The 16,215-nt window shown below is 36.4% G+C and overlaps 1 protein-coding gene across 1 annotated transcript in view; it reads right to left on the minus strand.

Annotated features, from left to right (window-relative positions):
• The window catches only part of UBQLN1 (ubiquilin 1), a 50,294-nt gene that overhangs the window by 18,048 nt on the left and 16,031 nt on the right, over nt 1-16,215 (minus strand). The window contains exons 4-5 of the mRNA XM_077749549.1: nt 3,153-3,304; nt 940-1,055 (exon numbers count right to left, since the gene is read on the minus strand). Coding sequence (XP_077605675.1) covers nt 940-1,055; nt 3,153-3,304 — 268 coding nt within the window. The remainder of the gene's footprint in view (nt 1-939; nt 1,056-3,152; nt 3,305-16,215) is intronic.

Consider the following 16,215-nt stretch of genomic DNA (forward strand, 5'->3'; position numbering starts at 1 on the left):
GGAATCTCTTTCTCCCTCTCTCTCTGTCCCTCTCACTACCTGCGCACACTCAATAAATACATACATACATACATACATAAATAGATAAATAAATAAACTAATTAATTAACTAACTAACTAACTAACTAACTAATTAACGGTGCCTGGGTGGCTCAGTTGGTTAAGCATCTGCCTTCAGCTCAGGTCATGATCTCAGAGTTCACGGGTTCAAGCCCTGCATTGGGCTCTCTCTGCTTTCTGTGCAGAGCCTGCATTGTATCCTCTGTCTCCCCTCTCTGCCCTTCTCCTGCTAGTTCTCTCGCAAAAATAAAATAAAATTAAAATCAATAAACAAACATTAAAAAGAATAAAAGGAAGGAAAAGGAAGAAAAGAAAAAGAGAGAAAGAGAGAAAGAGAGAGAGAAAGAGAGAGAGAAAGAGAGAGAGAGAGAGAGAGAGAAAGAAAAAGAGAAAGAGAAAGAGAAAGAGAAAGAGAAAGAGAGAAAGAAAAAAGGTTTTGGCTGATGCAGGAACTCCTTAACCAATCCACTTACACCCAGGCCCCAGCCCTCCTCTGTGTGTTTAAGACACAGTTGTGGTCTGAGTCCTTCATCTTACAAATAAGAAAATTATATTCAGGGAGTTAGATTGTGATCAACAATTAGCTAATCTTCCTCAGATTCAACTATGTGGCAGATAAGATACACATACACTACATCACTTTCATTATTAAAAAAAAAAAAGCCACTTATTTACCATTTATTGAATGCAAACGTAAGCTAACCCAGCACATCGGTATTTCTACCTACCTTTTTAATACCTACAATTAAAGAAGTAAGTGATAGAAGTTACTGTCACTGTTGTGGAAATGATTTAATGTTTAATTCTATTTTATCCAAAGCTATCCTTGGTGAAAAAGAGTTTTTTCCCTATTGCTATACAAGAACTAAAGATACTTACCTAAACCAAAAGGGTTGCTAGTGGTGGAACCAGATGTGGAATTAGTAGTAGGAGCTGATGACGTGGTAACATTGCTTCCACTGGTATTTGTTTGTTGAGCTGAATGATCTTGAGGCCTAGGAAAAGTAATCAAATCATGGTGTAAACAGTGGAGCTAATTATTTTTTTAAAAACCTCTGAAATCCAGAATTCTCGGAAATAAAGTGTAAGTTTTCAGACCAATTCAAATTACAAAGTAGATACCCTGAGATAACAGCATTAAGAACTATAAAGAAACAGTAAAACCTTATACAATTTAAACTACCCTTCAACTGCCCCTCCTCCTCCAGTATATGTACATAAATATTTCACTACTTTCAATCATGATAATGTTAAGATAAGGAGATAGTCACCTCACAGAAGAGAAATCAACGACCAGTAACACCACAAAGCTTGACTACGTAAGTGACTTTTAAAAGTTTATTTATTTATTTTGAGAGACAGACGGACAGACAGCATGAGAAGGGCAGGGACAGAGAGAGACTATCCCAAGCAGGCTCTGTCCCATCAGTCTGATGAACCTCGAGGTCCTGACCCAAGCTGAAGCCAAGAGCCAGATGCTTAACCTACTGAGCCACCAAGGCGCCCCACAAATAACTTTTTATCTACCTCCTTCTAAGTTCTTGAGGACGAGGGGGTGGGAAGCAGTTCTATTGAGTCTCTTGAAATTGTTAAAAGAAATAAAAAGACCTCACCAACAACAGGCTGAAAAATCAGTATCAGTAATATTAATATTATCTTTAGGTTAAAAAATAAAGATACTTTATTGGAAACCGTTTCCAAGTGATACCAGTTAAGAGTTCCGAATCTCACTCACTTCTTCTTTCATGGATTCTAAGATGTATAGTTTTTTCATTATAACACTTCTGAAATCAAGATTTATCTTGTAACTGCTGACAACCAGTCATCAATTGCCATGCCTGCACATATGTAGTCTACAGATTTCTACATGACTTCAAACGAACAATTATACTAGACATGCTGTATTTAACAGCACATAAAGTTTCTTCAGAAAGATTTCACCACTAAATGGTAGTAATGAAGTTACTCTGTACACAGAAAAGCATAGAAACAGGAAAAGGAGGAGAGAATTTTGTATCAGTGAAGCAAATATTTGTTGTTGGGGGGAAAACCAGCATAAAAATTTGCAGAATGGGCATCAGTAGCTTGGAAGAAACTCCTGAAGAAAATACTGCAGCCATCTTTTATGAAATGCAGGACCACAAACTCTCTACAGTGCAAACTCTCATCACATGTGAAATAACCTGAATACTTAGGATGAAATCAAAACGTGATTCAAAAGAATCACTCCATGTGAAGTAGTTTTAGGAAGAATTTAACCAATTTATTTCAGGTATATTTTCTCAGAATGTATGCAGAAGAGCGATATCGATAAAATACCATATCCAAAAAGAAGTCTAAAAGAGCTCTTTCACTAAATATAAAAATTTCAAGTGAAAAGAAAATCTAACAGATTGGCAGTATTTTTTCTTAATGATACACAGTAAAAAGATCTCTTAAAAATTGATAGTGAAATATGGCTACTCATTTGTGGTTTGCCAAGGAGATGAGACACCCCTGAACTTGTCCAAAAATCTCCCTTAAAACAAAAAGCATAGCTAAAAACATAATTTGTTCTATAATTCAAATAATTTAGATATGACTGAATATTGAGGAAGTCTCTAAAATAGCAAATGTGTAAGCATCAGCATTACTGAATCACATTCTTTTTTGGGGGGGGAATTTCTAACCAACAGCAACAAATAAATGAATTTTAATCGATTTGAATAGTAATGGCAGAGAAAGACATTTAAAGACTGGTTAATTTTTAAAAAGAATTACAGTTGACTCGAACAACACGGATCTGAACTGTACAGGTCCAATTATAGTTGGATGTTTTCCAATAAAGACAATATAGTATTATAAATGTATTTTCTTAACATTTTTTTCTCCAGCTTATAGTATGAAAGCAATATGTAATACATATAACATACAAAACATGTTAATCAACTGCTGATGTAAGGCTTCCAGTCAACAATAAGCTATTAGTAAAGTTTTGGGGGAGTCAAAAAGTATACTCTGATTTTTGACTGCTCTTTAAGAGTTGCTGGCCCAAACACCTGCATATAAATCTTTATTCACAGTTGAAAGCTCTATGTCTTCTAAAAACATACCTGTTTTGTGTTTTGATGACAAGGTGAACAGTAAGTCCATCGTGAATTCCATGCTGACTCAAAGTATCTTGATCTTTTAAAATTTTTCCAGCAAATATCAACACCAGTTGGTCAGTATGTGATTTGAAACGTTTAGAGATTTCTTCCTTGAACTAAGATAAAAACAAAATGAATATTATTACAGGTGTTTGCACAGCACTACCCAGTCTAGTTTCTACTAGTACCTCAAAAAGGTCCCTACTACAGATATGGCCAACAATTCAAACAATATAAAGATACATCTTTTCTCTGTCAGTATCTTGATCCTAATGGGAAATGAGTACTAACATTTCACTCATCTCTAACACCAAGGTTTTATTTTAAGTACACATATCCAATATTCAACTTTCTGCTAAGGCCTAACAGATCATTTCTCCCCAATATCCTTGTTCTCTCTGTTTCAATGGTGCTAAATGTAGTTCAAGTCATGCATAGCTTTAACCCAGTTTATAATAATCTATGCCTCAGATGTCCATCTCCAGTCCTGCTCCTTTCCAGCTGAATACATATAGAGCCAATGTCATATGCCTGGCTTTCTATACTTACTTTCCTTTTTTTAAACATTTATTAACAAGTATACACACACACACACAAATATTATCCATATGCAAAGATACAGAGCAAAAGTCTTTCCCTCAAGGAAAACAGTTCCACAGCATTAGTCAAATAAACCACAAAGTATAGAGAGGAAGTACAAAGGCAGTAAAAGAAAGCTTTCCAGGGGCGCCTGGGTGGCTCAGTCAGTTAAGTCTCCGACTTCAGCTCAGGTCATGATCTCACAGTTCGTNCCTTATCTATTCTGTTAGATCAGTATTTTCACATATTTTTATAAAAATCAGCTATGTGCTTAGGCTTTACTCCATTGTCCAAATCAGTACATACGAGTAGGACAAGGAATCTACATGAACAAACTACCTCAGGGAATCAGTCCCAATTCAGAAAAGAAATATATCTTAAACCACTCTACCCCAATACCCTACAGAAGTGAGTCTCAACAGATGATGGCACTATCACCAAGGGAATATTTTGGAAATATAAGGGGGTATTTTTGGTTGTCATGAATGGAATGACACATTAAAAACTTTTTTAAAATGTTTATTTAATTTTGAGAGAGCATGGGCAGCGGAGGGGCAGAGAGAGAAAGAGACAGAAAATCTGAATTAGACTCTACAATGACAGCACAGAGCCTGACGTGAGGCTCGAATACACAAGCCGTGAGATCATGACCTGAGCCAAGTTGGCAACTCAACCGGCTGAGCCACCCAGGCACCCCCACATGAGATAATTTCTGAGATTTTATAAAATCTTGCAGAAGGCAGGGAAGGGGAAGTGTAGAGAGATATGAATAAAACAAGATGGGCTGTATGTCAATCACTGTTAAAAATGAGAAGCACATATCACACTCTACCTTTGTGTAGGAATGAAATTTTCCATAATCAAATTTTCCATAATTTCCATAACTTCATAATGCTTACAACATTAATTGTAAGCAACTGTTTTTTTTAAATTCACAAAGATAATGCAAAATTATGCTGCAGTAATAAATATTTTGGAGCTTTTCCATCTGAGCTCTCCTTCATTTGAAAATATATGATTTTTAGTCCTTTTATTTACGATATGCTATTTCCAAATAACTAAAAAATCTTTGTTAAAACACCAAATCCATAATTTGGCCAATCAGTAATTTAACCATTCTATTACTGACATCTCATTTCTCCCTTTGGTAGCTACTAGAAATAACAACAATGCACTGAGCAGCAGAACACGTGGTTTTCTAAGGACTGAATGAGAATGTATGTAAAATGCAAGCATCAGGCACACTGATGGGGGTCAATAAATTGTAGCTACTACTGTGCCAGCTTTTTAAATCCTCAATAACTCTGAGATAGAGCTTTTAATCCTATTTCAGATACTGAAACAAAGAGAGGTTCAAGGTTCAATATGGCCCTCTCCTCTCAGTGACTTGGCTAATAAACTGCCAGGTTAGGATTCAAACCTAAGTTTGACCTAAGGACCCATCCACCCAGCTAAACAATAATCTATTTCATATGTAAAATGAGATTTAGATTTGTGTTTCTTAACCTTGAAGAAAATCTTACCTTTTCAGAATCTTTAATACCTTTCAAATGTCATTCTGAAAGTTTGTCTAACCTATAATTATATAGCATTTTAGCAGATTTCAGGATTGAAGGTAAGGTGCCAGACTAAAGAAACACATCTACAGTTACATTCTGTCAAATCCCCACTAAAACAGTAAAGGATTTTTTAATGCTTTAAGGAGGTATAACTCACATACCATACAATTTGCCCATTTAAGGTGTACAGTTCAATGGCTTTGAGTATATTCACAGATATATGAATCATCACCACAATTTTAGAACATTTTCATCTTCTCTAAAAGAAACCAGTACCCTTCAGCTATCACCTCCCTATCCCCCACATCACCGCAACCCTTAGGAAAACACTAATCTACTTTCTATCTCTGTACATTTCCCTATTCTTGACATTTCACGTAAATGCAATTATGTAATATGTGGTCTCTGTAACTGGCTTCTTTTACCGAGCATGTTTTCAAGGTTTATTTATGTTGTAGCCTGTATCAATATTTCACTTCTTTTTACAGCCAAATAATATTCCATTGTTTATTCATTTTGTTTATTCATTCATCAAATGATGGGCATTTGAGTTGTTTCCACCTTTGTTTGGGCTCTTATAAATAATGCTGCTATAAACATTTTTTAAGTTTTTGTGTAGAAGTAGGTCTACATTTCTCTTGGGTATATACCTAGATGGTAGCATTACTGGGCCATATGGTAACTCTTTGTCTAACCATTTGAGGAACCACCAGAGTGTTAGCCTAAGTGGCTATACCACTACACATTCCCACCAGCAGTGTATAAAAATAAGGGTTCCAATCTCTCTATATCCTCACCAATATTTATTACCTGACTTGTTAATTATGGCCATCCTGGGGGTGTTGACTGGCATTCCCCTGACAGCCAATAACACTGAATACCTGTTCGTGTACTTATTTATATATTTTCTTTGCAGAACTATTTATCTAAGTGCTTTGCCCTTTTTAAAATTGACTTGTCTTTTTATTAAGGAGTTGCAAAATATCATTCTGTAGTCCGGATACAAATCTCTTTCAGAGATACGATTAGCAAAATGAGGTGACAGAACAAATTGAGACCTTTTAGTCTCCAATGGAAGACAATTTTAAAGCTGGACATCAGCTCGGAACCTGGGTCAATTAATTTAGCAGACCCAAGAGACCTGAACCCTGAACTAGCAGTGCAGAAAGCTAATAGCTCAATCAGTCCCCAGCATATGCAGAATTCCCAGAAGACCAATACTGGTACCACCAGAAGCTGAGGGCAGGGGGTAATGAAGTGAGAGATGCCTAACGCCTAAAACAAGGAAGGTTACTTCAAAGTCTTACAAGCAGACACATCTTCACTTCACACTAAACAAGCAAGTGCTCTTCCTCAAACCCTTTTAACAAAAGACTGGCGGATTTTTCCTTCTCTAGAGAGGAAACAGAGTCGTTGGACTATAGACTCCACAAAGCACACTGAAAGCAGGAGTACTTACTAAAATGAAGATTAAACACACACCTACTACATGCTGAGCCTTTCCCCCTTCACCTCACATCGATGGAACAAAGCTGGCGGGGGGAGGAGGATCTTCACCATTAGGCAGGAAGATTTTAATATTATACTGTCTCCAAGGAGAATCTAACTATCATAAAAGAAAGAAACTTAAAGCTACTGACATAAAAGTTTTTCCCAGTTCCCCAAGAGCAGTGGTACCTAATAGGGGTGGGTGCCCCTATCAACTCTGGGAAGCATTTTGCAAAGTCTTAAGACATTTCTGCTTGTCACAATAGGGGTATTAAGTACCACTGGCTTCTGATGGATAGAGACCAGACATGCTGCTAAACACCCTACAATGGACAGGACAGCCCCAACAACAAAGAACTATCAAATTCAAAATGTCAGTAATGACAAGGTTGTAAAACTCCACCAGGGCTGCAGTTCTCAAAGCACTGGCCCCAAATGAGCAGCATTCACCATTACTAGGTTAACTTGGTGGAAATGCACATTCTCAGTCCCCACCTCATACCAACCAAATCAGAAACCCCAGGGATGGGGCTCAGCAATCTACAGTCTAACCAGCCTCCAAGATGATTCTGATGTACACCTAAGTGTAAGGACCACTGCCTGCTCTAGGTATAACAAATGCTCCCCAAAAATGTAGATGATTAAGAAACAAATGTCCTCAAAAGGATACAACCACACACACACAAAAAGTCCTCATCAAGTAAGTTATTAAGGAAAAAAAAGCAGAGAAGAATCTGTAGATGAAAATGAAACTTTTTTAAGTACACAAGGAACACTCACCAAGACAGACCATAAACTGGGTAATAAAAAAAAAAAACCCTGGAAGGGCACCTGGGTGGCTCAGTAGGTTAAGTGTCCGACTTTGGCTCAGGTCATGATCTCATGGGTCCGTGAGTTTGAGCCCTGTTGGGCTCTGTGTTGACAGCTCAGAGCCTGGAGCCTGCTTTGGATTCTTTCTCTCTCTCTCTCTCTCTCTCTCTCTCTCTCCCTGGAGCCTGCTTTGGTCTCTCTCTCTCTCTGCCCCTCCGCCACTCACAGTCTGTATCTCTCAAAAATAAATATTTAAAAAAAAAACCTTGGAAATTTAAAATAATTGAAATCATGTAAATGTATTCCCTGACAATACTGGAATTACACTAAAAATCAACAACAAAAAATATCAGGAAAATCCCTAAGTTAAACAAAATACTTCTAAATAGGGTCAAAAAGGAAGTCTTGAGCAGAAATTTGAAAATATTTCCAACTAAATGAAAATGAAACTACAATATGTCAAAAGTGGTGCAATTCGGCTAAAGCAATATGTAGGGAAATTTATAGCATTCAAGGCTTACATTTAAGAAGATCACAAATCAGTAATCTAAGTTTTAATGTTTAGAAACTCAGAGCAAATGAAACCCAAATAAGGAATATAAATAAAAGAAATCAACAAATCAAAACAGAGAAAAATCTTTTAAAATATCAGTAAAATTGATAAGCCTCAAGCTAGATTGACGAAGAAAACAAAGAAAAGACATAAATTAACAAAATCAGGAACAATAGAAGGGAAAGACTATAAACTTCACAGATAGTAAAAGGATAAGGGACACTCCTCACGCATGTGGCAACTTTGATCACATGAACCAATTTCTTCAGAGTCAAGCTACCAGAATTCATTTAATCTCTTCTGAAAATACAAGAAGGAACAATGATCAACTCATTTCATGAGGCCACTACCCTAACGTCAAAATCAGTAAACAAACTATAGATATCCCTCATGAACACAGATACAGAAATCCTCCACAAAAACACTAGCAAATCAAATTCAACACTAACCAATGTAATTCACTGTATCAAAAGAAGATAGAAGAAAGCCATACAATTTTATCTATCAATAGTGAAAAAGCATGTGACAACATTCATTACAAAACTCTCAGCAAATTAGGAATAAAAGGGAACTGGGGCGCCTGGGCGGCTCAATCAGTTGGGCGTCCAACTTTGGCTCAGGTCATGATCTTGTGGTTCGCAAATTCAAGCCCCTCACAGGACTCTACGCTGACAGCTCAGAGCCTGGAGCCTGGTTCAGTCTCTGTGTCTCCTCTCTCTCTGCCTCTCCCTCACTCATGCGCGTTCGCTTGCTTCTAGCTCTCTCAAAAATTAATTAAAAAATTTTTTTTAATTAAAAAAAAAAAAGAAATAAAAGGGAACTACTTAGACCTGATAAAGTGCATGTAGGAAATATCTGCAGTTACCATCATACTTAACAGTGAACAACTGAATGCCTTCCCACTAAAATCAGGAGCAAAGCATAGATGTTCTCCACCTTTCCGCCCTGCAAATCACCACTACTCTACTCAACATGGTATTGAAAGTGCCAGTCAAGGCAACAAGGCAGGAAAAGAAATAATGACACAGTGGAAAAGAAAAACAACAACAAAAAGCAATTTATCAGTCCCCTGCAATGTATGAGCCTCACCTGCATCCCACTTCAAAAAGAAATCTTTTTTAAAGTTTATTTATTTTGAGAGAGAGAGAGAGAGAAAGGAAGGAAGGAGGGAGACAGCACAAGCTGGGGAGAGGTAGAGAGAGAATGAATCTCAAGCAGGTTTCCCTGGTGTCAAGCTCAGAGCCGGACACAGGGCTCAAACTCATGAACCATGAGATCATGACCTGACTTGAAACCAAGAGTCAGACACTTGACCGACTTAGCCACCCAGGTGCCCCCCAAAAGAAGTCTTTTTAAGTGAATGAGAAGACAAGCGAGACTGGCAAAAATTATTTGCAAAAGACCTATCAGATAAATGACTGTTATCCAAAATACATGAAGAACTAAAACTCAACAGTAACAACCAATAAAACTACCCTGATTTTCTTTTAAAAATGGGCAAAAGACTTAACAGACACCTCAGCAAAGATGATATACAAAATGCAAACAAGGCTATGAAAAGATGCTCCACACCGTATGCCATTAGAGAACAAAAAAGTAAAACAAGGCGATCGCACCATACTCTTACTGTACGCAAGGATGTGGAACAGGAACTCTCATTCATGCTGATGATGTACCATCTGGTTCAGTCACTTTGGAAGACAGTTTGGCAGTTTCTTATAAAGCTAAACATACTCTTAACCATTTCATCCAGCAATCATGCTCCTTGGCATTTACCCAAGGAAGTTAAAAACTTATGTCCACACAAAAGGAGAAAATCAGAAGCTAAGCAGTATTGACAAATGATAAAAGCTGCAAATGTATGTCTACACAAAAAACCTGCAAAAAGAGATGTTTATAGTTTTATTCATTACTGTCAAAACTCAGAAACCAAGATAACTCTTCAGGTGAACAGACAAATAAATTGTGGGACAGCCAAACAATGGAATGTTATTCAGTGCTAAATAGGTATGTATTTATAAAATCATGAAGACATGAAAGAACCTTAAATGCATATTAGCCAAGTCAAAGAAGCCAATCTGAAGAGGCGACATATTGTATGATTCCAACAATATGACATTCTAGCAAAGGTAAAATTATGAGGACCAGTGGTTGCTAGGAGTTAGGAAAGGATGACAAATGGGCAGAGGGCCTGTCATTAAACATTTGTCAATCCCACAGAATGTAAAAACACCAAGAGTGAATCTTAGACTACAGAGTTTAGGTGAAAATGATGTGTCGGTGGAGGTCCATCCACTGTAATGTACTACTGTGCAGTGGGACACTGACAGTACGGGAGGTGGGAGGGGGTGGAGCAGGGGTTATGGAACCTCTACTTTCCATTCAATCTAAAACTACTCTAAAAGATACATTTTTTTTGGAAAAAAGTTAAAAATCTATAATAAATTCATGCTATCATTATACCAAAAAAATAATTTTGTGACAACAGGGAAATTTTGAACTGAATGCATTAAGGAATTATCCATTGGTAAGGTGGGATAATATATTTATTGTTTTTTATTTTTATCATTTTTTATATTTTTATTTTTTAATGTTTTTCATTTATTTCTGAGAGAGAGAGACAGCGTGAGCAGGGGAGGGTCGGGNCTGATTGTTTTTTAAAAGGGTCCTTATTTTTTAGTGATACATGCTGAAATGTTAAGGAATGAAATGATGTAATGCATGAGAGATGCATCAAATGAGGAGGAAGAGGGAGGCACCTTGAGGGAAAGTATACCTGAAACAAGACTGAGTTTAAGATGAACTGTCAAAGCTGAGTACAGGATTCCTGAAGGCGTAACTTACTGTTGCATCTACTCCCTCTAGACTTGAAATCACCCGTAAGAAAAAGCTTCAGAAAAAATTTAGAAAAGAAAAATATAATAGGACTAAAACTTTGCATACAGTAAAAAAAAAAAAAAAAGTCCCTCAAAATGAAACATTTTCAGACACACAAAAACAGATTTTGTTACCTAGCATACATAGACTACAGGAAATGTTAATGCATTCCTCAGACAGAAGAAAATGATCCTAAACGAAGGAATAAAAATTGGAAAGGATATACACATGGTAAATCAAAATGAAAATTGATTGTATAAAGCATTTATAACACAGCCTTATGTTTTAAGAAAGTCTAGTCTAGTCCAGAGGTGGGTTAAATCAGAGTTCAATTGTTTTAAGGTCCTACCACTAACTGGGAAGTAAAGTACTTAATAATTTAGACATTTTATAAATTAAAATGCATACAATAATCTCTAGAATAACTACTAGAAGAATAGTAAAAAAGGCTTACATCTACCAACCTAATAAAGGGGATAACTGAAATAATACAAAATAAAAGAGAAAAAGCAGTAGGAAACAAATAGGAAAAATAAAAATCAAATAGTATAATGGTAAATGTAAACCAAATTTACTAGCAATTACATTAACAGGCTATATGTTAAAAAGACAAAGACTACCAGACTGAATTTAAAAAACTCAACTTCATGCTGCTTAAAAAATGATATACCTAAACTGTAAAGAAAAAGAAAAAAAAGAGAAGGGGTGTAACCAAAGAAAATTAGTGAGGCTATTCTAATCAACAAAATAGGCTTTAATACAAAAGCAACTAGGACATTTCAATATCCTCAAGTGCTCAACTCACAAGATAAAGCTTATAAAAAATAGACAAATCCAAAAGTAGTACAGTAAGATATTAGCACATTTACCTCAGTTACTGATAGAAAACAGCCCAAAAAACCCTACCCCCCCACCATAATTTGAACATAATTAACAACTGGAATGGATAGAACATTGCACTCGACAACTGCAGAATACACATCTTTTTAAAGTAACTTTGTAAAATTAAACATCATGTTGTACCATAAAGCAAGTCAACATATATTTCAAGTTAAAATCTTTCCAAACATGTACTATGACCACATGCAAATTAAACACTACCATGCAATAAACAGTACCAAAAAGGGAAATCAATAAAGTTTTGGTTCAACTGGAAAAGAGTTCCTAAGTGGTACCCAAAAAGATGTAACCATTTAAAAAAATGCACAATAAATTGAACTATCATTAACAGAGATAAGCAACAGAGAAAATACCTACAACATCAACAACCAAGAGAGCTTGAATCCAGACTTTATAAAGGATGTGTACTAATCAGCAAGTCAAAACCCAATTAAAAAATTATCCAAAGACTAAAACAAAAACTTTACAAAATAAAAGCTAAATGGCTAACACACAGGAAAAGATCCTAATCCTAGTTAATTAACAATCAGGTAACTTAAAATTAAAACCAGAGATACACTCGCTTCTTGATTTGACTTAAAAGACCAGTAGAATGTTGTAGAGGATGTGGAGCAACTGGAATCCACATACGTTACTGGCAGAAACATAAATTGGTATGTTTTGGAAAAATATTTTGAAGTAGGAGCTGAATCTATGCTTACCCTACTGACCCAACAATTTCACTTACGGTATTTTATCTAACAAATTTTGCTATACCAAAAGACATGTTCAAGGAAATTCAAACCAGTATTCTTTGTTATTAGCCCAAAACACTAAGCAATCCAACTGTTCTTTAACTATAGAACAATTGTGGTATACTTAACAAGATATTACACACAAATGACAACAAATGAACTACAGCCACATGTCATCATGGATCCTTCAATGCAGAGCAAAGCCCAATCACAAATGAAGATAAGCTGTGTGATTTCATGTATATGTAAAATTTATATAAAGGGAGAGGCAAAATCCATAATGTCATAAGTGAGGATAGTGGTTACCTTTGGGAGAAGGTGGTCATTATAAGGGATTGATCACAAGGTGACTTCTGCAGGATTGGACCTTCGGGCTAATACATGAAACTGTACATTCATGATGGGTGCATTCTCTGTACTTTACGTCAATTAAAAATAGTTTTAAAAGTTTACTGTGAATGCCCTACACATAAGAAACAGCAGGAAATCAAAACATAGCAGACCAACTTTCCTGGGCATTCCAATTTCAAATGACTCAACTGGCCAGGAAGCTAACATGTATACCTTGTCTGTGGTAGGTCATCTGAAAAGAACTGAAGATGAAGATGCTCTAGTTTTAGGTAGTAGACCAGAGTAGATATAAGACATAGAAATCACAACAGAGATGATCACCCAAAAATAAGACCTGATCACCCATGAGCATCATATCCGGCAAAGACACTTAGGACAGGTTATACAAAACAGCCATAACCTCAAAAGCTTATAGAACAGCAGTGAATAGTTCACTTGAGCCCTTAGTAATATTTAAGGACTGGAATCTTCCTAACATCCGTATCTGAAGGATAATCAGAACTTTCTGGACAGACTAGATGCGTGATACACCGTTGAAAAAGCATTTACATGAATCATTATTTGATTAAGCAGCAAAAATGTGCCTGGCACTATACACACATTATCTCATTCAATCCTCACAACAAAACCTCCAGAAACCAAACCAGTCCTGACAGACCCATTAAAAAACACTTTCTCCCACAGAATTCCAGCACTGTTGAAATAGGATTCTCCAATCTCATAGAACTCTTGGTTCTCAGAGGCACCTGAGGCCAATTCAAGTAGGAGATCAAAGCACTTCATAGTCAAACTTGGAAAACATTATGTTAGAAATGGTGACAGAGTTCAACTATACCTCTAGTACTATACAAAGGGAAACTATAGAATCTACCAATCATAATCCAGTTCTTATAAAAATAAATTTTAATTTTGAATCAATGTCAAACAACTGAAATATAAGAACCACTATAAACCCAATGAAGAGATTAGTGTAACACTACAGAAGACTAAAGTGACTATTCTTTTTTTTTTAATATTTTTATTTATTTCTAGGAGAGAGAGAGACAGCGTGAGCAGGGGAGGGTCAGAGAGAGAGGGAGATACAGACTCTGAAATAGGCTCCAGGCTCTGAGCTGGCAGTCAGCACAGAGCCCGATGCAGGGCACGAACCCACGAACCGCGAGATCATGACCTAAGCGAAAGTCGGACGCTTAACCGACTAAGCCACCCAGGCGCCCCTAAAGTGACTATTCTAAATAAATTACCCAAGGCTTGGAATAAACTAACAAGAGCCAAGGTATTAACAATTCACTTCAGCTGCCTGCCACTCCATTTAAAATAAAAGTGAATAAACCTTACTTTTTTAATTGTACCATTTCAAACAGCTATGGTATGCTTTTCCAACACTGTATGCTGTATTTTAGAAAACTCTAATCCAAATATGACCAATGTTAAACAACGTTATGTTTTATTAAAGGGCCAAAAACTCTGCATACTTCAGATTTTCTTAAACTCCTATTCTGCACCATTTACGTAAAGGGCAATAGTTTCAGCTTATAGTGGCTTCAAATTTTCCAAAATATTTCTAACATTTGAAGTTTTACCTCCATGTCTGTTTTATTTACTACACTTTCACTGAACAAGAGAAAACCACAGGGTAAGCGTTATTGACAGAAAAATAAATACGAGAGCCTGGGTGGCTCATTAGGTTAAGCGTTCAACTTCAGCTCAGGTCACAATCTCACGGTTCATAAGCTCAAGCCCCATGTTTGGTTCTGTGCTGACAGTTCGGAGCCTGGAGCCTGCTTCAGATTCTCTCTGATTCTCTCTCTCTCTCTCCCCCCCCTCCCCCTCTCTACCTCGGTCCCTCCCCCACTTGTGCCTGGTCTCTCTCTCTCTCTCAAAAATAAACAAACATTAAGAAAAATAGCAATCTTGAAATTGTCAAAGCTGTTTTAGACAGTCCACAGATACTATTCCTCTGCAGCAACATAAAACTTATGTAACAAATTATATAAAATGTTTCCATCTATCTAGGGAAGAATCTTATCCATATAGAAAAGATTTTTGTAATTTCCTTTAGTTATTTCTAGACTATCTAGATAGATATTCCTATTTTTGTCTTCAGGCCCACGTGGCAACCACTAACTCAAAATGAAAAATATATGCTAGCATAGGCCTCTAAGGATCCATATTCCCTAGAAGTTTCCAATTCTTCTCTTGCATTGACAACCCACAGTAATAACCAATAGGCCAAACAGTTGAAAACTTACAAGAACTAGACATCTTACCAATAACCAGAAGAATCAAAATTCTAACACGCTTCAAATAATTTAAGTTAATGGTTTGAAATCAACCCAGCATGTACAAAACAGTCAGTAGCCACTTCTTGCAACATCATCCAAAGTCAGGTGTTTTCACATCAATCGATTCTCCAGCTAATTGAAGTTTACCCCTGTGTGATCACCGAAATTATTTTATTCTACTGAATATAACTTTTTCATAGTGCTGAGTTTCTGCTGCATATATCAACTGCTGTTCTGCAATATAGTGAGACCATTCCAGACTCCTCTTAAGGGGTCCTGTATCTGCTTTTTCACCAGACTGTCGATTCTTGTCAGCATACTTCCTCTTTCTCTAAATTTGCTATGTTTAATCAGGGGAGGAAGAGACAAATAAGTAATCAAGAATTAAAGACCCATATAAAGTAGAATGCTGAGTTAATTTGAAATACTGAAGTGAAATGAAAATGTATGTTTTAGTATATCAACTTTTATGATAACAATCTCAGCTGTTCACTTGATTCCCTATCCTTGACTGACTAGAGGAAGGAAATGAAACACACACTCAGGGTTGCAGTGAGGGGGGTGGGAGGACATAAGAGATAAGAAACAAAGAATGTTTCTGAAACATTTAGACCTGAATTCAAATCCTGGTTTTGCCACTTAGAAGTTGTGACCTTGAGAATGTTAAGTATCTCTCACCTGAGGTTTCCTCATCAGTAAAATGGAGATAGTATTTATTCTGTAGGGTTGATGAGAGAATTAAGACATATATGTAAAATGCCTGGGGGCATAGTACTCACACACACTCTACATTCTAACCTAATTATGTGAGAATAAACTGAATTATAACATTTAAAATTAAGTTAATCTGATTTTAAGTTAGCTAAAAGAAACACTATGATCCTCTACAAA

The sequence above is a fragment of the Crocuta crocuta genome, unplaced genomic scaffold (assembly GCF_008692635.1).
Source record: "Crocuta crocuta isolate KB4526 unplaced genomic scaffold, BGI_CrCroc_1.0 scaffold99, whole genome shotgun sequence".
In the NCBI taxonomy this organism is placed as follows: Eukaryota; Metazoa; Chordata; class Mammalia; order Carnivora; family Hyaenidae; genus Crocuta; species Crocuta crocuta.